The sequence below is a fragment of the Rhamphochromis longiceps genome, linkage group LG22, assembly GCF_057381845.1.
Source record: "Rhamphochromis longiceps isolate RC_006_pf linkage group LG22, R_longiceps_female_GT1.1, whole genome shotgun sequence".
Lineage (NCBI taxonomy): Eukaryota > Metazoa > Chordata > Actinopteri > Cichliformes > Cichlidae > Rhamphochromis > Rhamphochromis longiceps.
In genome coordinates this window covers 25,504,651-25,527,114 of record NC_140577.1, presented here as the reverse complement: position 1 = coordinate 25,527,114, position 22,464 = coordinate 25,504,651, and the positions used below count along the sequence as shown (strand labels likewise).

General features: G+C 41.6%; 1 protein-coding gene across 2 annotated transcripts; it reads left to right on the top strand.

Moving 5' to 3' along the window:
- The first annotated feature begins 1,690 nt into the window (after nt 1–1,690).
- Nucleotides 1,691–21,045, top strand: LOC146644169 (SNF-related serine/threonine-protein kinase-like). 2 transcript variants are annotated; one of them, XM_085395504.1, is made up of 9 exons: nt 1,691–2,697; nt 6,330–6,392; nt 6,488–6,695; nt 7,035–7,253; nt 8,271–8,517; nt 15,120–15,261; nt 16,422–16,634; nt 16,952–17,086; nt 18,354–21,045. In XM_085395504.1, exons 3-9 carry the CDS (start codon nt 6,573–6,575, stop codon nt 19,669–19,671), a joined length of 2,397 nt encoding a protein of 798 aa, XP_085251630.1. In that variant the 5' UTR covers nt 1,691–2,697; nt 6,330–6,392; nt 6,488–6,572; the 3' UTR covers nt 19,672–21,045. The 2 variants fall into 2 exon arrangements, with proteins under 2 accessions (XP_085251630.1, XP_085251629.1); XM_085395503.1 differs by having other exon boundaries at nt 6,330–6,695.
- The last annotated feature ends 1,419 nt before the right edge of the window (nt 21,046–22,464 follow it).

Below are 22,464 nucleotides of genomic sequence, written 5' to 3'. Positions count from 1 at the left end.
TCACAGCTTATTTGAAACTTTGAGACGGGATGTCTACAACACAGAGTTGGCTGCTTTCATAAAGTTATTTTTTTTGTCATTCTAATATCTGTGCTGACCACCTTAAATTAAATATTTCATCTGGGCATATGGCCTCCTTTACAGTAATGCTTAAAGTACTGAAATGAACAACCAAACTTTAAACTTAAGAATTCAAAATAAAATGTTTTTTTTAAAGATCAAAGATCCATAATATCCAGGCTTGTGTCTGTAACCAAGCTGGAGTCATAACACTGTTAACATGAGCAAAATGCAGGATGTGCAGGACTATAACTGTTACAGTCAAATATATATGGACCTGTGAGCAATGCCTAAGTTTGTTTTACATTAAGCTGATGCAGGAACATACTTGTAATACACAGTGGTGCATAAAAATGAAGCAGAAAGCAGGAAATGAAGTGTTTGTGTAATAACTCATAAGGAGCCCATCACAATCCCTGTCAATGTATTACAAACTATAAACATTCCAGCGACACTGGTGTAATCACTATAAGAGTAATAAATGTACAAAAGGTCATTTCTGCCCAGTGTACTTTAATCTGTATATGTCTTACTTATAGGCTATCTATTATACCTGGGATCAAGGTTAACCTATCCAACCACACTTAATATGACAACTGACAGTCAATTAATCATTTAACGTAAATACTTCCGTTTTTAATTACTCTGTGCTTCCTAATTTAGCCTCAACGTGTCGCTAAAGTGATCGTTGGAGTGTAAGGCAAAAAAAACCCAAACAAACATAAAAACCGAGCGCCAAGAACCATTTTGTCACTTGGCCACTAGATGGCAGTCTTGGTTAATCTTGGCTGATGTAGTGGAGCATAGCCTCTTTGTCTCTTCATATTTACTTAAAAACAAGTGATAGTTTTTCAGATGTTTAAATCTGAGCCACTAAATGCAAAGCTGACGTGCGTCATTTTGCTCAGTAAATCATTTGTTTAAATAACTGTTAGCTGTGAGATGTTTAGTATGGTAATTATGTGGTAAAGCACAGAGCAGCTTTGCACCAATTCTTTGAAACAGATTCCCTACTTTTATTTTTAAAGAGCTTTTTTATAGCGCTCCCCAGTCCTAGCTGAAATAAGCCACCATTTTGGGAGATGCTGTCATCAGCCAAACAGGTTCCTCTTCAAACCTCAGAGAGGAGCTTGTAAATATTACATAACAGCGCGCTTGAACGTCTCCCAGCTGGTTGGGTGCACAGAGCAGGGACACGGAGATAATGCGCCCGAGGACTGGAGGAGGCCTGCAATCGGAGGTCCGATTCACAGCTGCTCTGGTTTTTACAGTATCATTAAAACACAAATAACGATGATAACGAGCCTTTGTTCTGTTTTGGGGCCGAGCCGCATTAAACATCCCGGGATATATTTCACCCTGAAAGCGTTAAATGACTAATGCCGGGCTGTAGAGCAGGAGCACAGGTCAGTTAATAAGAAATGAGATAAAGTATATTTAGTGTTGTTATCGTGGGCCCGATAAACACGCTTTTCTCTGAGCGTAGCTCTGACGTCAGAGATGAATGGTACCAATGCGCAGTGATCATGGAGCCGTCATTTACCCGTAACAAGACCGGAAACGCTCTCTAATGTCTTTCAAAATAAAACCAAAGTAAAGCTCCATTTTACGTCAGGTTTCCTCTTTATTTCCATTAGAACAACAAAAATCGGAGGCAATGTTCAACATCTGAAGGGAGACAATAAAAAAGAAAGATTTCTGTTAATGGTATTTTTTTTTCTTTAATACTTTGTGAAATTTTAAAGAAAAAAACATATTTTTTGTTGTCATGCATTTTAGTACGTCACATATCTATAATGCAAAAGGATTAAGCACGTTTGCTGACTTGTCCGTGTGAATATACTAGTTTAGTTGCCCTGATACAGATTTCTTCCTCAAAATATTATCAAACTTTGTAAGATTTTGAAAAAATTTAAATTAAAAAAAAATAGCGAGAAAAACCTGCAAACACTCGAGCCCCAAACTGTGCCAAATCCAGAAAGTTCAATTCAAATCAGATTGACTTATATGGCGCCAAACCACAACAACACACACCTCGAGGTATTTTATACTGTAAGGTACAATAATAGTGAGAAACCCCTAAAATCAAACGACCCCCTTGCAGAAGGGACTTGGGAAGGGACAGTGTTTAACAGGAAGAAACCTCAGGCAGAACCAGACTCAGGGAAGATGAGACGGGATTAAAAAAACACATTAATCTCTGGGGAGAGTCAGAGAATGAACTAATGAAACTATTAAATGTATTTTAAATACATGTATCCGAGTGATTATTATTTTCCCGCAGTTTTTGAATATGTTTTTTAAATTCTGTATTATTTGTTTATCTATTTTCGCACATTTCCCACACTAGTTCCTTTACGCTTTTATTTTGAAAGCCACACGCCCTCGATCGGCCTGCCCTCTGTGTTTACTTCACGCAGCTGAAAGCTCGGGGAGGGAGAGAGATCCTGAGTTCACAGTGTGACACATTAACACGGGGACTCGCTGGAATGATCCGTGGCCGGTGTGCTGTCTTCGGTACCGGGATTTTCACTGAACTGCGGTCTCGTTAAAACCTTGCGGCTCACCGTCCGGAGCCCCGCGCGCTCCCGCAGGTGTAAATGTGCCAGAATGGACGCTGCTTGAGATTCCTCTGTGGTGAGTAGGACTGCTGTAGTTGCGTGCATGCATGCTGGTGGTGTTTTGAGGAGGGGGGGGGGTCTTGTGTAGTAAAGGTGTGTTAAGTCAGCTGGGCCTCCTTTGGGTTTGAGCTGGGGGGCACTTTCCCCTCACTGCGCATCTTTCGGGTATCATTTTAGCATGCTGCCCGTGTCCGCTCGCCTCTCTTATGTGCGCCGTTTGCGCAGGCTGCTCTTCTCCGCACTGTCATGTTGTTGTGGATGCAGCCAGCAGGCATGTTGACAGTTGGCTGGTCCCATATGGGCAGTAGCACCTATGCGGGTGTAGGAAAAAAATAAAAATGTGAGAGATAAAAGGCAGGGTGGTCATCTAACAGCTTTAACACAGAAAACCGCTGAGATTGATGAATCCGGTGTGAGGGGCGCATGAAGTGTTTCCCGTGGTATAGGGAAGCTAGTTTACAGGGATGGAACTTTATTATACACCTTCAATAACATACAGAGGAGACATGGAAGTGCGGGTTACAGAGCTGAAGGAGGCTCATGGTGTTGTAGTGTACTTCTTATATGCATGGGGGATTGCTGGCACTCTAATGTTCCTGTTATTTCTGTATTAGTTTGTTATAAAACCACTGTCATTTACTGGCACAGCAGGAACATAAAAACGAAAATTAATGCAGATAAAGTAGAGCATCAGGGTCAGGGATTTATCTGAGCCGCGTTGGAGGTTAAATTGCGTGTCTTTGACCCTGAAGCAGGAACTGTTTACTATCAAAGAGTTTGCATGTGAACAATGGTGCTTATATTTAGCCTATTGGTCTATACTTTAATCAAATGTACCAGGAAACTGATTTTACTATTAACCATAGATTTGATGACCCCACACCCTCTTCCAGTTTATCTCAAGTCTCACAGGCTGGGAGTCTGGAGCAGCAATTATAACAGGTCCTTGGCCTCATAATCTGCGTATGTGTACTTTTCTGCACGCAAGTACACACGCGCACGCAAACCTTGTAAATCAATACTCCACCATCACCTTGGACCGGTTACACAACCAATGTCTTTGCATGCATGACTGGTATACAGTTGTACAGTATGTTCACATGTCGCAGAGACTAGAGGGATGGCTGGCTTTGTTGTTAAAAAAAAACAAACAAAATTAAAAAAAAAAGAGAGCAAACTTCACCAAAAGTGCATTTTTGTACCTTGTTGTTGTTTCCATCACCAGGCGTTAGACTGGTCTCAGTCTGCTGAGATAAACATGAGGTCTAGATTTAGATGGGCTAATGTCAACGCCCAGGTTTGCTTATCAGCACACATCAACGCACATTGACCTCACCTAACTTGCCCTATCATCAGACGAGTGCATCAGTGTGTGCGCTCTTGAGAGGACTGTGTGTGTGTCTGTGTGTCTCCTTTCTTTTCTTCAGTGTCTTGAAGCATTAACACCTACATGTTGTCGTTGTCAAAGAGGCAAAGAGTTCAGCTCTGTTGATATTACTTTGCGTCTGTGTGTGTGAGTGAAAGAAAAATCAGAAAGATGAAGATGTCAGCCTCCTATTATAAGAAACATGACTCACTCTTTTCTCACAGGTACATTTCTCCCAAAAAGCCCAAAGAGCGTTTTAGGCTTTCATAGTCTGATTTAAGCAACCGCAGACTGCTACTAGGTTAGAGCGGCTTTTATTTTGCTTTTCTTACTGTATTTAGTTGATAGGTGTGTCCCCTGACAACACCTGTTTGGAAATGTGTTGTCTTTTAAATTCAGGTGAGTTGGACACACCTAGGCGAGGATCAGTACACAGGAATGTTCTTGGCCTGCAAATTGTGTGTTTTGTGTCGTCGCCATGCTCCTGGTATGCAGGTTCTTGGAAGCGGAATGGCATGCCTCCCCTGCAGGCATTGTTTCGTAACCCAGGGCCGTGAAGCAACACACTGCATGACGAGAGAAGCTTGTGGCAATCGGAGCAGGGGCGTCTGACATAAGCGTATCAGAATTTGAGATGAACTAGTTTAGTTTGTCATCTTGGGCAGGCAAAAGGTGACAGATAGAAAATCAAAATGTAGCCTGTACAGTATCATTCCTGAGCTAATGTGAATCAGGAGAAATAATTGAGTGGCTTGCTAGAGTGACGGAAAATGATGTGGCAGATGCTTTAATCTTTAATGAAGTTTGTAAAATTGTAAAAAAAAAAAATTTGGTGGTTAGTATAACAGATGGACACCGCTACCGTGAGGTAACCCATTAAAATTTAAAGTCTCTTCTTTGCTTGTTCTGTAATATAAAACTCAATTAACATATTGTTTGAAAAATAATGAAAGTCTCAAAATAAGCATTTTTGCTATAACCATGTTGGGTTTTTTAATTTAGGGATTGGAAGATCTGACTGGGAAACCCAGCCCAGAACATATGTGCAATCCTCCGTTGTGATCATGATTTCCAAAATGAACTTACTGTAGTCCAGTCTCTCATTGGAGTTGCTCGATAAAAACCAAAATGAGATCATTTTAATGATCATTTGGATTTGAATGAGACTCTAAACTAATCAGGAAAAGTGTTTCCACAAGTCAGGGCTCAGGGAGTTTTCCCCCATTGACTGCTGTAGGACCAGAAGTCTTTTTGCAACCACTGGGTTTCCCCCCTGGTGGTTATTAAATGCCACTTTAAGGCACTTCCTTGTTGGCTTTTTAGGCACAATTTCTTACAATATGTAAAAGGAAAAACAAAACAAAGAAATAACCTAATTATAAAAAATAATACAAGTTTTTTGAGCCCTTAAAATAACAGTGCATATGTCCTAGCCTTTTATCCTGCACAGCACTGAGACAGTAAATGCAACTCAGAGTAGGTGTAGTGTTTGTCTGTTGGCCAAAAACTACATGTATGAATGTAACATACAAATGTGAGTCAAAACATGATCAAAAGTCAATCTCCAAATATCCTCTCTGAATATAAACTTGTCACTATATTTCCTAATGTACTGTGTTGGGTTCTCCATATTTTATTGCTATTTTCTGTTTTCATTTTTAAAAATTTCATAGCAAATAAAGACACTTTAAAAAAAATTGATATTATAAATGTAGTTGATTTTGCTGTTTAGTTATACCTTAAAATATGTCAGTCTGTTAGTTTTTTTTCTGACTCTGGCAGACAGCAATCCCATAGTCTATAATAGAATATAGAGTTTTGGATAGGATGGGCTGTTGAACACTCATGGTCTCTGCTTGCTGTTCCCTGATGTTACTCTTAGTTCAGAGTTATAATTTATCCAACACTAGTTTATGAACAAATACCTACAAAGCTAATGATATTGGTTTTAGTTATGCTTTGTTTTGTTTTTTTTGCACAATGAGATGCTGAGCATGACAAACCACGACTCTTCAAGTTTTCTCCAAGCACTGTTAAAGATAACCTTACATAACAACTGGACTTTAGACTCTTGGCTCACTCTCTGCAATTCGAGCTATTATTATTATGATACTGTGCCTTGGTCCAGCTAATGCCAAAGTAATGAGCAGTAATGGTGAGCAAATATTAGTTCATCAGACAGGTTCATGATCCATTGTTTAGCAGAGTAAGTGACTATTATCATGAGTGGCTGTGTTTTGGTTTCTTGTATCTCTTACTGTTTTCCCCGTTCTCACCCTCAGATCATAGCGAAGTGGGACTGAACTGAGTGGAGCACTCAAAACCCGAAATATTTGCCACAACCAGTTGAGTATCTTGCTATCAAATCTACCACAAGGAGATCAACAGTTAGCCCAGAATTAGCTCAAACACCACCACCACCAACCTCACGTACGTTCAGCCTAATCAGGAGAAGATGAAGGACTGACAGCCGAAGACCGGCAGGTGACAGAAGGCAGCTCCGACCTCCCCATCCGCCAACCGCCATGGCGGGGCTGAAGCGCCATCATGATGGGAAGATTGCAGGGCTGTACGACCTGGACAAGACGTTGGGTCGTGGACACTTTGCTGTGGTCAAACTGGCCCGCCATGTATTCACTGGAGAAAAGGTATGCTCATCCAAGTCCGTATATGCAAGTTCAATCATTTGTTGGCAGTTACTAGATTTCTTCACTTTGAAAAAAAAGTTTAAAAATACTTTTAAAGACGTCACCCTTGTTCTTAGAAACAGGCATACCAAAGAAGGGTGACTGGGAGCACTGATGAGACTAAATATTTCTGATAGTGTGATTCTGTTCTTGGTGGACATCAGAACATCTGTACTAGCTCTACTAAGCACCTCTAAGTGAAGATAATACAGTCTCACTGTTTCTGTGCAAGTGCTTCAACAGCTGCTGACGTTACCAGCGCTGCTATTGTTCTGATCAGTTCTAACTTCTGTCTTTCAGGTTGCGGTGAAGGTGATCGATAAGACGAAGCTGGACCCGGTTGCACGGGGTCACCTTTTTCAGGAGGTGCGATGCATGAAGATGGTGCAACACCCCAACGTGGTACGCCTCTACGAGGTCATCGATACAGCCACAAAGCTCTACCTCATCTTGGAGCTGGGCGACGGAGGAGACATGTATGACTGCATCATGAAACATGAAGGAGGCCTCAGCGAGGAGGTTAGTGGGGCTAATGAACATGCAGAGGTGTCCTTCATGCAGTCTACCAAACCTTGAGTTACTTCTTTGTTTCTGTACTTGATCTTGGGTACTTGAAGAAAGAACCTTAACACATTAATTTAGTTTATCTGGAGATGGGAAGGGAAGCATTTTTTAAAAGAACAGAATTTGGTTGCATTGGTTTGGTTTATTTCTAGCTAGTATAAAAATGTGAGGAAATATAGTGAAGAACAGTTCAATGGTAGCCAGAAGCATTATATATGCAGATACTTGGAAGTTAATAAATTCTAGACATAAGTAAGCAACAGTGATGCTGAAAGCAATAACACTGTAACTAAAGGAGGGCAAAAGGGGTCTTTATTCCATATTTAGCGGCGAGTTGAACAAAATTCCTTTGCAGATGCAAATTTTGTTTATCACAACATTGCATACAGGCAACATATGTTCAATGTGACATGTGAAAGAAAGATGATAATCACATTTGTAATAAATCTTTTATAAAAACATATAGTTGTTAATAATCACTGTATGTTTGACACTGGTTGTTCAAAGTTCCCTTCATATTTTCTTACGTGTTTAAGAAGAGATGGGGTCGTGCCTAAAGGAAATAAAAATTCTTCATACAAGCACCTCTAAAACTCACTAACTGCATAATAGTTATGTTGTCTGTTTTATCAGAAAACAAAAGTGGAAAAACAAAGTATTTGCCATGTTTCTGCGATCGTTGATTAGCTATTCCGGTCTTCTTGCTAAGCTAGCTAGCTACATGTACTTTCTGGCCACTTCAGAAAAACAGGAACAAGTTGCAAACACCACACTAACATTAGCATTCTGTTGGAGTTAAATATTCAAGTTCGAGTCAAATTTTCCCGCTCTAATTCTGCAGATCCTGACTCTTTATCTATTCCAAACTTTTCTCAAGCTAACTCTTGCTAACTTCTTTTTAGTTTGCTGTTTGTTTTCTGGGTTTTGGAGCATTTTTATTGTATTTTTTTACATTTGTCTCTCCTCTTTAAGGTGGCCAAGTGTTACTTTGCCCAAATCGTCCATGCCATCTCCTACTGCCACCGGCTACATGTGGTGCACAGGGACCTGAAGCCTGAAAACGTGGTGTTCTTCGAGAAGCAGGGTGTCGTCAAGCTCACTGACTTCGGGTTCAGCAACCGGTTTCAACCTGGGAAAAAACTAAACACCTCCTGCGGCTCACTGGCCTACTCAGCGCCTGAAATACTGCTGGGGGATGAATACGACGCTCCTGCTGTGGGTAAGTCTGAAGAAGTGACAGAGAGTAGCTGCTGGGGTACATCTGTGGTGATTTATTTTAGTTCCTACAGCTTTAGCTTTACTAAAACAGGACACCATCTGAGTTGTTAGTGCAGTGTTGTATCAAGCAGCAGCTCACATTCACATTCAATCACTGTCTCAGCTGTGATAGCTCTGACCAAGCTATATGGCCTGCAATGGTTTGTAAGGAACCTGTAGACCTGCTTGGCACACTGCCGGTATTATCAGGCAGCTGATAGAAGGAGAGGAGCTGTTCAAAGTTCAGAGCATGATAGCATACCTTGAAGCCTGGAAATGAGATGATCCACAGCCCTGCAGTCCTGCACCTGCAGTTTATTTCTGTCTGCAGTTTGCTTTCATTTGCCTCTCTGTGAATAACAAAATCTGATATCAGATCGGGCTGAAATTGGTTTCTCAGCACTCTCTTCTTCTGTAATTGGAGCGCGCACTCACCTCAGTGTCACCACCACCACCCCCCAACACCCCACCCCAACATCGTCTCTCCCATCAATGGTGCTTCCAGTTCTTGCTGCTGAGGTGCAGTTAAGATATTGAATTATATTGTAACGGAAAACAAATCAAACATAATTGTGCAGAGTGAGGGAAAAGAGGGCAAGAGAAAGAAAGGGAAGTAAGAGGGAAACTGACAGAGCGAGAAAAAGGCATCAGGAGTCCCTCTGTCTACAGATGCCTCTCTGTCAGGAGCAGGAGAAAAGCATTTTCTGTTTTTCTGACTGAGTGGATTTGCAGTGGCTATTTTCTTCTGTCTGCCTTCACTGCCTCTCACTCTCTTTTGTGCCAAGCGGCGTCCATATTTTGAAAGCAATAATAGTCTTATTTGACTGCGCGTGTGTGTTTTCGTATGGATGATGTGTGAGTTGCTGAATGTGTGGGGCCTGTCTGAGCACTTGTTAGTGGACATTTTGCGGCGTGTGTGCGTTTGTTCTCTGGACCGTGCATACTGCCTGTGCACTATTGCTCATTCAGCTGAGATGATGATGTTTTGATTGCAGGGATTATCCACCCAGCCGGGATGTAATATTGTGTGATTGTATCAGCAGTGCTGTCTGATGGGCGAACAGGCTAAATGGAGGCCAGCAGTCCTGACGTTCAGGTCTTTGAGGAAACCTGGGCTGGGATTACACTGCTGCCAGGCTACCTGCTGACAGTCTGTAGGGCAACTGAGCTTTTCCGGTGACTTGCCATGTGGCGGTCGCCCCAGTTTGTTGCAGAGATAAGAAGCTGTCCTCGCCTGGCTTTCTCACTTCGGGCCTGCTTGGCATTGGTTTTTGTTTTTTTTTCAGGAAGTGCTGAAAATATTTTGAGATTAAACATGAGTCAGTCCTGCAGATTGTGCAGAAGGAGCCAATTTGCAGGAGGCAAACACTCCAAGCTTCAAGCAAACCACACAAAAACTATAATTATTTATAAATGGTGTCACATTGCTTCAAATTTAACTTCTTCATCTCTTAGCTCTCACAGTTTTTCATTAGAGGTTAGTATGCTGTTTATTGTTGCTTGTCACTTAATGAAATATCAGAACATAGTGAAAATGCCCATCAAACCTTACTGCTGTATAGGGCTGAACGATTATGGAAAATAATCTAATTGCGATTTTTTTTGCCCCAATATTGCGATTGCGATGCGATATGCGATTATTTTTTAAGGTCTTTGTCTTCTGTATTATTAAACAAAGACAAGCAATACATCATATAGTATGGCCAATACTATATTACATTAATTTTAAACTGTTCTTTCCTGGAAGACAGACCTCTGTTATGATGACATGAGGTGATGCATGAATTGATGACTGACATTTTTATTTAACTTCTTCAATCACAACAGTATATTTGAACATACACAATAGTTTATTTTTAGCTTACAAACATCTGAGCATAAAGTGCTGACAAGGAACCCTGGTGTAAACATTAAAATGAAAGTCAGTACAATGTGCAGATTGCAGAAATATACATAAAAAAAATCAGTGGCTTTACCACACAGTTTTTCGACATCTGTGAACTACTAGACAGTCATTCAATTAAAAAATAATATTAAATAAATAAAACTAATAAATAAAAAATACACACATCTTACTGATCTCTGCAGTCAGTAACATTACACATAAAGTGCAAACATAATAGCAATTGTATAAACACACACACAAACACGCCTTTAAAGTTTAAAGGCGTGAAATTGGACGGTCTAGCCTTCTGATTAGCGTCACCGCTGTCTCGGTGGAGTTTAATAAACTCGGCCGTCTGCTTCTTGCTATCTAAAATATAACCAGACACTGGTGTAAATTCTCGACTGTCTCATACTTCTGTTTAATAAGTTTTCTGTTTGACGTTTAGTCAGCTGTGTGAAAACCAAGGAGGAACCCACCCGGGGGATTAATAAAGTTTTATTTTATCTAATCTAATAACTTTAATCTCAGCCAAACCGATTTACTCACGAACAAACAAAACACTGAAAAAAACCCAACAATAACATTTTTAGGTTGTCTAAGTGACTTATATATTACGTTTAACCCGAGCAGCGAAACTCCGCGGTGATCTGAAAATGATGTGCCGGGAGTTGTGCCGTTCTCGGCCGCATCAGTAACCCTCGAGCTCCCGGCTAGCTGTCGAGCTGGTGGGTAGCAGACGCCTCTGAAAACGTCGAAGCACTTTTGCAAATATGGGATATCTTGATAAACCGAGCAGATATTTGATGTTTACACAACTACTTTCTCGCCTGAAAATATGTTAAAAGTTTATTTTGTGACCCAGAAAGATTAGTATGAGTAATTTTAAAACTTAGTAGCGGCCGCCATTGCTGGAAACTGGAGTTTGGCTGGGCCGCGCTATGAATTCTGGGATATGGTAGTAATTTGGACAGCCTTCGGCGCGTCGCTGTGACGTAATCGGTCTACAAATGCGGCCTCAGGAGGATGCAGCCCATGAATTGTATAATATAATCGCAGTATAATCGCAGCCTTTGCGGTTAGAAAATTGCACTTGATCATGTCGCGATATTATCGCAAATGCGATATATCGTTCAGCCCTACTGCTGTATAAATGTAACTAACAATCACTCTGTATTTAAAATACTTGTTTTTGTCACTCAGTGTAGCGATTTCAGCCTTAAGTTGAAAAATGAATGGGTCATGGCAGACTAGAAGTGAAATTAAAAGGAAAATTGAGACCCAGATATGTGCGCGAAACTGTATTCTTCTATGAAAAACTTAAAATGATTTTGTTGGACAAATGAGTCCTCTCTGTAAATATTCTTCGGTGTGTGGGCTCCCTCCTTTTTGTCTTCAGTAAATGGAAAGTTAAATATAGATTTCCTCTTCCTCTTCATGAAGCACAACCTACACCTAAAAAAGAAATAACTTACCTAATAGTGATTATTCTGGGTACATGCATACTTCAAAGCATATCTATGCTTAATGACCATACATAAATGGAAATGTTTATTGATTGATTGATTGATTGATTGATTTAGAAGAAGATGTTGTATAAAGATGAGTAGGACAGGATGCTTGAGTTGGCCCACTCAGTGTTCAGGGTTAACCCGGTGAAGACAGGACTGGTTATCCTGTTGGTTATCATTGTTAAAACGGTGTTCAGGGCAGCAGAAAGGACGTTTACACTGCCAGCTGTCACCAATAAAGAGTCGGCGTTGTTAGCGAGAGAGATGCTGATGTGCGCTGACGCGAACAGTGTTATCCAGAGATGTGTGAGCCATCTGGTTTATAAATAAAGTTATCGAGGAAGGAAGTTTGGCCGACCGCTGACGCAAGTAATGAGGGAGCAGGGTCGCGGTTGCTAGGATACGTTGGTTGGGGGTAAGGTGGCAGTGGGGGCTGCAGCAGCATTTGCTCCCTCCATCAGCAGTATGGAGCACTCTTTCACTGCCTCAAAGCAATAAATCCTCACCACCCACAGTAAACTGCCACATTTACTCCACCAGATTGAACTCTCCTGCGTATCCTGGCAAACTGGAGTGATATGAAGACGTATCACCAGGGGTCCCGAGCACTGTAAACCCACTTCCAATCTGTTTACCTCCTTTTTTTGGGTCTTCTCAAACTTCCGAGTTAGAAGAGCACAGGTTTTGTTCAGATAGTAATTGTAGCATGCTGTACCATGTGCTGTTCCTTTGAGAAAACCATGGACTGTATATAAAAGGTGGACATAGCTACAGCGACATCACCCATTGCTTTTGCACTCCCATTTTAATTTTTTTTAATTATTATCTTTTTACGGTTTGCTTTTTTGTCTTTTTTTTTAGCTAGAAATTGGCATATTTGGGCGCGAGGATTGAGTGCTAGCAAGCTCGTTTAGGACCTAGCTACCTGCTATATAGTCACACAGGAACTCACAAAATGACTGCACTGCAAAAGCTGGTTTTATTACATTTATCATCACCACTCTTGTCTAAGTTCTCAGTCATGCAGGTCATGATAGTCTAAGGAACTTGGGAAGAAAACGACTGGACTTCTTTAAGTTTTGTCCAAGAAGCTTCTTCAGTTCTAAAACCAAATGGTGGAGAGTCCCAGGTATTAAAACCCTAGTGGGGGCTGTCCCTTAGGTGGTGGTTGTCCCGCTATTAGTCATGTGTGCCATCACATTAACCAAGGTGTGAAAAAAGCTGTGGGTCTTTACCACAGATCAGCTAGATCAGCTAATGCAAGATGTGAGTGGGGGTTGAGGCACCTGAGAAGGAATTTTAAGACTCCATTGTAGGTGGGAGACAGTTGGTGTTGTAAGCCATGCCCACTGATGAATGATGGTTGTTCACAGTGGTCATAAATAGCCTCCTTTACTCCTCTTTCAAACCATTTGTCTTCTCGGTCAAAAATGGAAACATTGCATAGCATCTTCGACCTCTGCTAGGATTTAAATACCTGAGACTCTCCACCTTTTGGTTTTAGAACCGAAGAGGTCTCTTGGCTGAGCAGTGAAATGTCTTCAAAACTTAAAGAAGCCTAGCTGCTTTCTTTCCAAGTTCCTTAGGTCACCACTCTTCTAAACACTGATGTAATGCCTAAACACTAATAGTGAAAATTAGCACCTAGCTAGCTAACAAACACAATGAACTAGCTAATGAACAAAGAGTATCTCATAGCTGACAAGGGCCCAAATTTATCTCAGGAAAGTCTAAAAAGTAATCTAAAAGGAGTGAACAGCTTGCAGCTTGTTCCACAGTTGCTAGTGACATAAAATAATTTATTTCAGTTTGAAAACCAGATGCTAACTAGCATCTCTTTAGCTTTCATAATGTGACTTATTTCAAAGTAAAATGGAACATGTTTGTGGGGTTTAATGTAGATGTGGGCAGATCGATCCAAATATCCACAGTATCAATACTGTCGATATTGTACTGATATCATATTGATATCCTATCCTCCAAGTTCAGTATTTGGTTTACCTAATAAATTTGTTTTTTCTGGAAATGAGAAGATGCCTTTTTGTGTTGACTGTCACATCTATTTTACTTACAACCTATTGATTGCACATTTAAACAACACATGTCGACCCGAAGTGCTTTAAAGACAGCACATTTACATTTCAGGTCCAAAAAAACACAGTTTCAAAATGCATGAAAAGCAGAAATGTGTATTTTGTTGTTTAAACGAATTATTGTAAAAAGTAAAAACCTCAGTAAAATTGCAAATTGATGATGATTCATCTAATCATGACACAATGGTCTCACCTACATAAGCTGACTTTATAAGTTAAAAATATCAGTATCAGTTTTGGTGTTGGCAATACTGGCCCTGTATTTTGTGGGTATCGGATTAATGTCAAAATTTGAAGTGTCGCACACCACTAGTTTAATGGTCAAATGCATTTTATAGATGTGTGATTAAATCATTTTATGGTTAAGAAATGATACAGGTGCTAAATTAAAACTGGATTTTGTGTTTTTTACTTAAGTCAATCTTAAGAGCAGACAAAGCTTACTATGAAATTTGCTGAAAATGGGTCAAAACCGTGACTAAGACCGAGTCTGCTTGCTTTTATGTCACAGCCTCTGCTCGCAGTCTGTATATGACAGCAGAATGTGTGTCAGTGGACCATCCTGCTGACCCGAGCAGCAGTGGAAGCCCTGAGCAATAAAGTTGCTCTTTTGAATCAGACCAAGAGAAGCGTTCCATAAAATTAGCATTTGTATGAAGCTTTGAGGGATGAACACGTTAACCCACTTTCCCTGGACGGCGCGTTTGTGTGGAAGCGCGTGCACCAGTGTAAGTGTGAGCATGACGCTGGCGGCAGGCAGCAGCACTGAGCTTCATCCTCGGTTAGACAGATGTGTCCTAAGCTGGCACACATTCATGGAAATGGCTCTGATCGAATATGATTCATGCTTCATTTGAACTTGGGGAAGAGACAGCTCTTGTTTTTTGTTTTTTTTTTGGGGGGGGGGGGGGGGTTCTTCTTTATCTAGGTCGCTAAGCAGACAGAACATGCGGGCTTCACTTAGTTGATCAGTCATCTTTATTTTCTGGCCTTCTTACAAAAACAACAGCTTTTTTCTGACCGTAATGACTTGTTCATTATAAACTGACCACATTCTCTCTCTGTGTCTCTGCAGATATCTGGAGTCTGGGCGTGATCCTCTTCATGCTGGTCTGTGGTCAGCCCCCCTTTCAGGAGGCTAATGACAGCGAAACGCTCACTATGATCATGGACTGCAAATACACGGTGCCGTCGCACATCTCCCATGCATGCAGAGAGTAAGTAACAAGCGCACGCACATAGCTGCAAAGATGGACAGAGTACTCTGCAGGTGCTGCATATTTCATGTTTGTAGATGTGTGAAGAAAAGAGAGCAAAGAGAGAGGTGCGGTCTCCCTTCGTTGTCCTGCTTTCACTCAGTGCTGCAGTCAGCTGCTCCACCAGAGATGCAGTGCTGCGTTAAGTGTATCTAATGCACCCTTTAAAATTGGACTTCTATTTTTAACATTGTGAGGGTTTAACGATGAGTCAAAGCAGAGCTGGGCGAAATAGTTGCAGAATACATTTTGAACGGCTGAAGCTTTGCAGACACATACTGTTAGTGAACATGGCTTCATTGGGTCAGGTTGACTTTCACAAAGCACCCCAAATATTGGCACGTAGCCCAGTTTTTGTGATGTTTATTTGAACCCTCATCCAAATCTATTGCCAACGTGGGCCTGATAAAACAGCACTTCTACCTATTTGTTTGGGGGATTTAGCCAGTGGATTTAGTATATCTTGCTAAGCCAGAGTGCAAAAAATAAATAGCTTGTATGCAGACCCAAACAGGGTTCTTTCAGTACTGCTACTGTTTGGAGGAGAAACGCGTGCAGTCAGATATCATAAGCGCTAACTTCTAATCAGTCTAGATTAGGTGCATTGATAATTTGCAAGAGAAAACGCATCGCTTCATAATCCTGGCTCGTTTGTTAGCTGTGCGGCTAGCAGCTGAATAGGCAACACCCTGTTCCACTCGTGTGTAGGTGTACAGCATGCACAGTTTGTTGGAAGCTCTGCATGCTGTACACCTACTTGTATTACAGGCCTGGAGGCTTGAACTCGTGCCAGGAGGTTAGCTGTTAGGTTAGCTGATAAAGATTAATAGCCTACTGTTGCTATGAGCTATTTTACACATATAAAAACAATAAGTACTTAGAAAAAGAATAAAGAACCAGACAAATGAGATACCTTAGTTCTGTCCCATCTGTAAGTCTGTTCGGTAACATGGCCAGGTTTGGACAAAACCCTGCAACTGTAATAAATTAAAATTTTCTATTACCATCCATTCTTATTTCATTCGTAACACCAGTTTCTGCCTTTTAAACATTCCTACATCAACGACCAGCTGTTTCTCTGGTGTGTCAGGAGTACTTACCTCCACTGTGATTCCCTCCAGTCTTATAGGCCACATGCTGCAGAGAGACCCCAAGAAGAGAGCGACCCTAGAGCAGATTGAGAGCCATCAGTGGCTTCAAGGTGTCGACCCCTCCCCAGCCACAAAGCTGTCTACTCCTCTGGTGTCCCATCGCAGCTTGTCGGAGGAGGAGCATGGCTCCATCATCCAACGCATGGTGCTCGGGGGCATCGCAGACAGAGACGCCATAACTGAGTATGTGTCCCTCTCTCGTACAATCACACATAAGTAAAAATCAATGCAAAGCTGTTCTATCTTGTGTAATCTCCGAAAATTCGTCATGGTTCACTCGTCCCACTGAAGTGTAATTGAGTGTCTTCAGCAGTTTAATTGGCATTAACAAGCAGCTGGCAGTCAATCCTGAGCTGTCAAATTAAATCTCCACTCCCGTCACTTCCCTTTTCCACTCACGGGTGGGGTGAGGCATTGATCTGTGTTCCATATATGTGTGTGCGCGTGCATACTTTTGTGCATTTTGGACCTCAATTTGATTTCTGTCTCCTCCATCACAGGGCTCTGGAGTCTAACCAGTACAATCACATCACAGCTACCTACTTCCTGCTGGCCGAGAGGATGCTGAGGGAGAGACAAGAGAAGGAGCAACACAGCCAGACACGATCACCCAGCCCCAGCAAGGCCCAATTCAGGTACACACACACCCCAGCGCACATACACAAACATTTCCTGAGACAGACAGAATGCTGCCTCTGCAGTGCTGCGTACTGTCAGTTTACGCAAAACAAGTCTGACAGAGGATGGACAGACGGAGCCCTTTTTTTTCCAGCAGGGATTGAAGGACACACTGAGAATAGAAGAGAGGCTGCAGATCAGCAACACTGTGAGGGATGTGCTACCAGAAATATCCTGCAACAGAACAAAAGCAGCGTCTTTTTATTTTCTCTTCTGAGAGACTGAATCTAACATTGAAGATTTAACTATGAAGTTACACTAAACCTCTAAAATAAAGATAATTTTATATAATTCTATGAAAATATTAAGTAAATGAGATTAGAAGAAAAAAGTAATATAGATTAAAGAATAATCTCACTGCTTGTTTTGTGGATTCGACATATTTAGCTCTATTGTCTTGCATCACAATTTTAAGGCCAGTCAGAGTTGGAGAGGAGCATCATATTTCCCAAAGTGCCTTCAACCATCTCTCATAAATTCCTAGCAATATAGCACTGAACTTAAATTCAACCACTCCAACAGAATTAAATATTAACAGCATGGCCATTTACCACTCTTATTCTAATGTAGGATAAATGGAGAAAATAATGTGGCTGTTACCATTAGAGAAGTAAATAATTCAGCATTTTGAGAAATTTTCTTTGAGTCTCAGAACAAATCAGTGAAGCATAGCTAGCGGCTTGTTAGCTTAGCTTGGTGTAAACTGTTAAAATACGTAAAATAGTGAGTAACACGAGGTGGAAGAGAGTCATTAACAAACACCTGAAGATCAACATTTTATACATGGTATCACTTTTTTACATTTATATGGTTTTAATGCATGCACAGGTTTTAATTAATGCACAGAGCCTGGAGCCAGTTAGCAGATAGCTTTGGTTTGAGATTATAAATATAGACAATTGCTAACTTTTGATAAATTGGTAGCTTACGGTATATTTGTGTACTTCATATATCTTATATATGCTATAAGGGGGTTTATTAGGAATCTTCAGTGTTTTATTTAGCTTTATATTTTTAGTTATGTTATACAGAACCAGGCTAGCTGCTATAAGTTTTTATGCTAACCTTTCTAGCTGATTACAGCTAGGTATTTACTCTATTTATTTATCAGTTTTTTTGTCTCTTGAAAAAAAAAAGTAAATGTCATTTTTTTGCCACCATTGAAATAACTTAAGAATCGTATGTAATTTATTAATTCTCAACATTGTATTTGGCCCTTTGCAGGCAGTCTTGGCCCACCAGAGTGGATGTTCACCAGGATGTCAGCGATGGTTTAGGGGGTCCAGCTATCTCCCACCCTGGAGGGCCGCAGTCCCCTGCCCGTAGTGCTGAGAGCCTCCACAAAGGCCCCAGGCCTAAAACAGCTCTTCTAGATGTCAGCCAGCGGCAGGAAAATCACACTCTAGCATCCAGCCAGCAGCAGCAGGCGCCACAACAAAACCAGGAGAGAGGGCTCAGACCTCTGGCAAAGCCCCACTCCAACCCCCTTAGGTTGGGCTCTCTTTCTTCAGTGGGTCCTGGAAAACCTCGGAGTCCCAGCCTTTTCAGCGTGGAAGAGGATGAGGAAGAAGATGGGGCAGAAGACAAATGTTTGCCCCCCTGTACACTGCCTTCTCAAGTGGTGCTTCGTTGCAAAGCTTCCTCCTCATCGTCGTCTTTGTCCGGTAATCGGCTGACATCTCGTATGAGTGCTCCAATTCTCAACCAGATCCACGAGGAGGATAAGGAGGACGAGGAGGAAGAGGAAGAGAGCAGGGAGTTGCAGGGACTTGGCCCGCCCAAACCCAGCCTCAGCCTCAATCTGAACTCTAGGATACCTTCACCTTCAACACTCATGTCCTCACCTAAAACTGTTGGTGCACTGGCACCAGTTGCCACGTTCACTCCTAGCTCAGAGACTAGCGATGATGATACAGAAAGTCACTATAAACCTGACACAGCAAGTCTAGATGAACATGGGGTTGAGAGAGGAGGGAGGAAAGAGGATGGAGAGAAAACGGGGGCAGGACAGGACAGTCCTTCCAACTGTGCCAGTCCTGGATCAGGGTCAGGCCAAGGTAAAGGCACAGCCAAGGCTGCCAGCGGTCTGGTGGAAAGCCTAAAGCTGATGAGCCTGTGCCTAAGCTCTCAGTTCCACAACTTAACGGGGGGAGGAGGGGGAGGTGGCGGAGGTGTTGCTGCTGGCAGTGCCGGCAGTGCTGGTGGAGATGCCCAGGACCGTCCCATGTGGAGAATGTGCATGGGCGGATCCACTGGTAGTTTAGATAAGGTCTCGCTCCTGGGTGGCCCCTCGCCCAGGGGCAACCTGTACCACCAGCCCCCGCTGGGAGACGCACTGGCAGATCCACTGCTGGAGGGACCCTGCTCAGGCCGATTGAGGCTGGGAGAGCTGGACCTGGCCCGGGAAAACCACAGAAACATGAAGAACCGTGTGCTGCAGATGCCTCTGAGCGACAAGACTCTGTCCGTCAACATTCACCGGAGCCCCAAGGAGGGTCTGCTCTGCACGCCAACCCCACACAGCTGCTGCCAGGTCATCTAGAGCACACCTCCCATGTTCCTCCGCTCATATTCCTGCGACCATTATTATTCTGCTTTCATTTCAGTGATGTCACCACATGAATGCGCATTGTTTTTGCATTTCTATTTCTTCCCTTTTGTTTTGACACGCATTGGTGAATAACTGGGAGGTCCAAATGCCAAAAATTGCACATTTAGAGACAATAAGTCTCCACGGAGGACACTGGGTGCAATGCCAAGTATGTGAAGCACTTTCAGCAGATTCAACAAAACATGGAAGGGGGGGAGGTCCTAACCGGCAGGTGTGTTTAAATGATGATACCGAAGGTGCTCACACTTTCACACTCTTAAATACCGTATGCGCACAACATTCACACCGTCAGCACTCTGGTAAGCCGAAGGGAAAGCTGTAGATTTTTTTTAAAGTATCATGTTACATATCATCTTTTTGTTGTGTTTTGATGCTGTTTTTTAATATAATTTTTAAATTATATTTTGGACATTTTATCTTTTTTTTATTTTAATGCTTTGACTGAAAGAGTTAAGTGTTTTCACTGAAACAAGGACCAATACAGGGTGAAAATGATGACGGTGGCACACAATATTTTGTAGTCTTATCACTGTTTTATTTTTCTATCTCGAACATGCTCTATAGAAAAGGAAATGCACACTCGCTCGTCAAGTCTCTGCAGGTGAACGGCAGAGTTTGTACATATGTGAATATACCTAGCAGTACTCTGTACCTGTAGTATTAACGGTAATGTTGTATTGCGGTAGAAACCTGAATACTAGATCCTAACACACCATTGTTCGTCATTCCTACTGGATATCCAAGGTTTTGGTTGAACCCAGAGCTCTAAAGCTGTTTAAAGAGATCAGAAATCTCCACCGCCACATAATCAAATTATTAAATGTGCAATGGCAGCTTTTTAAAGTGAAGTGGCCCTGTTTCTATGTCCAGTGGAAGGAAGAAAAATTTAAAACTGGGGCAAACCCAAACCATGTTCATCCCGTAGCTGTCCAGGATCACAGTAGCCACTGTTGTAGCGTATTCCAAGACAACAACAACAACAATCGAGGGGTTTAAATGGAAAACAACAACACCGCCCCTTAAAGTGTCAGCCTGTGTAACTGGATGTGTGACCCACCCCTAGCGGAATATATAACTTGACAGTGCATGTGTTTTTGCTGTAGCAACCTTACTCTTAACCCACTGAGGTCAAGCCACCTATTGTATCTACCTAAGTAACAGATTCAAATGGTCACTTTACTGTAACCTCACAGCAATACCAGCGACTGCAAAATGTACAACAATAATATATGTGCCATAAGATCTGTCTTGAGCATATTGTACTGTATGTATATGATAGAGATCTATTAAAATAAAATGATGTGAATGGAGTCTCATGTCTGTTTCTCGAATGTTGTAAATGTTTTCTCTTTTGCCATCAGTGTATCAGAGGTTTAAAGCACAGGTTCTATATATAATAGCCATGGTGATGTCACCCGTTGGTTAATGAGGTCTAAAAGATATTGTCTTTATTGCCTAATGGCAGTTACTATAAACCTGATTCAGCAAGTGTGGTTGAATGTAGTTTCTGAAGTAAAGTTTTTAAAATAAGTTGTCTATGCACAGCCAAACAAGCCATGATTTTCAGTCTTTTTCTAATTTTATTGTCATCGACTTTAACATTTAACATGCTAACTGAAGCCTGCAGACTCTGAGCATTGCACTGTGTGATCTTGGGCTGAATTTGCTGGGACATCCACTCGTGGGAAGACTGTGACATTGTGTTAACACACCTGAATGCTCCAGACATGCAAACTGCTAAAACCTCTTTTATGATTATGCTCACACTTGCCGATGATCTGTTAGTCAAGTAAATTTGATTAGCAGCACCTGGCTAGTAAGGACGGACTTAGTTTTTCAGCAGACTGCATAAAGTCCTGTGAAACATTGTTTCTTTTCATATAATATATGTGAGGATCCACTTGGGTCCATGTGGCAGACATTTTCTCCTCACAGTGAACACAAGGCTCTCTGCGGAGATTTCTTGTGCCCTCCAAATGACTGCAGACTCTTTCAGGCTGACTATCCGGCTTTAATTTTAAATATTAAAAGAATACTACTCATCCATTGTATATATAGCCTCCTGCATTTTCTCAAGCATAATCCCTATCAAATGTACTCCCAGTGGGCCAGTAAAAATAAACACTTGTGTGAAGCAGGACTTGAAACAAAAATTTGACAAAGTCTTGAGCAAAGTGTGTATACATGCAATAAATCATGCGAACAATAGGGAAATTTTCCACTTGGCCTCTGTACAAGCATCAGCCTCCAATGCTGAACAATGAAGCCAACAAGGTTGTGGCAAAACTGCAGTTCTTCTAATGACCACTTGAGTCTCACTCCAAAAGGGAGACAACCTGTGTTAAAAATGACCAAATAAAGCTTGAAAGCTTGTGTTTACTGCCTGGTATAAAGGCTTGGCTACTGATGAGCCATAAAGTTACATGGATTAAATATGACATTTTATTTATTTGTTTTATTTCAGTCACTCACTTGGATCTCTCTGCCATGGGGCATTTTAAACGAAATTATCTGACAAATTACATGGCTAGCTTTGTGGTATAGGTGGTATAGCCCGTCCAGGAAGTCTGGGTTTCAGTCAGTCAAATTATTGCATATTTTTTATGAATATTTTGTTTTTTAGGAAAGCTCACTAGCCCTAGGTGATAACTTATCTCGGCCACCCTTTGTCCAAATATGGTCATTTCTGGGTCCCAGAAATAAACATGCCCCCAGCCAGAATGA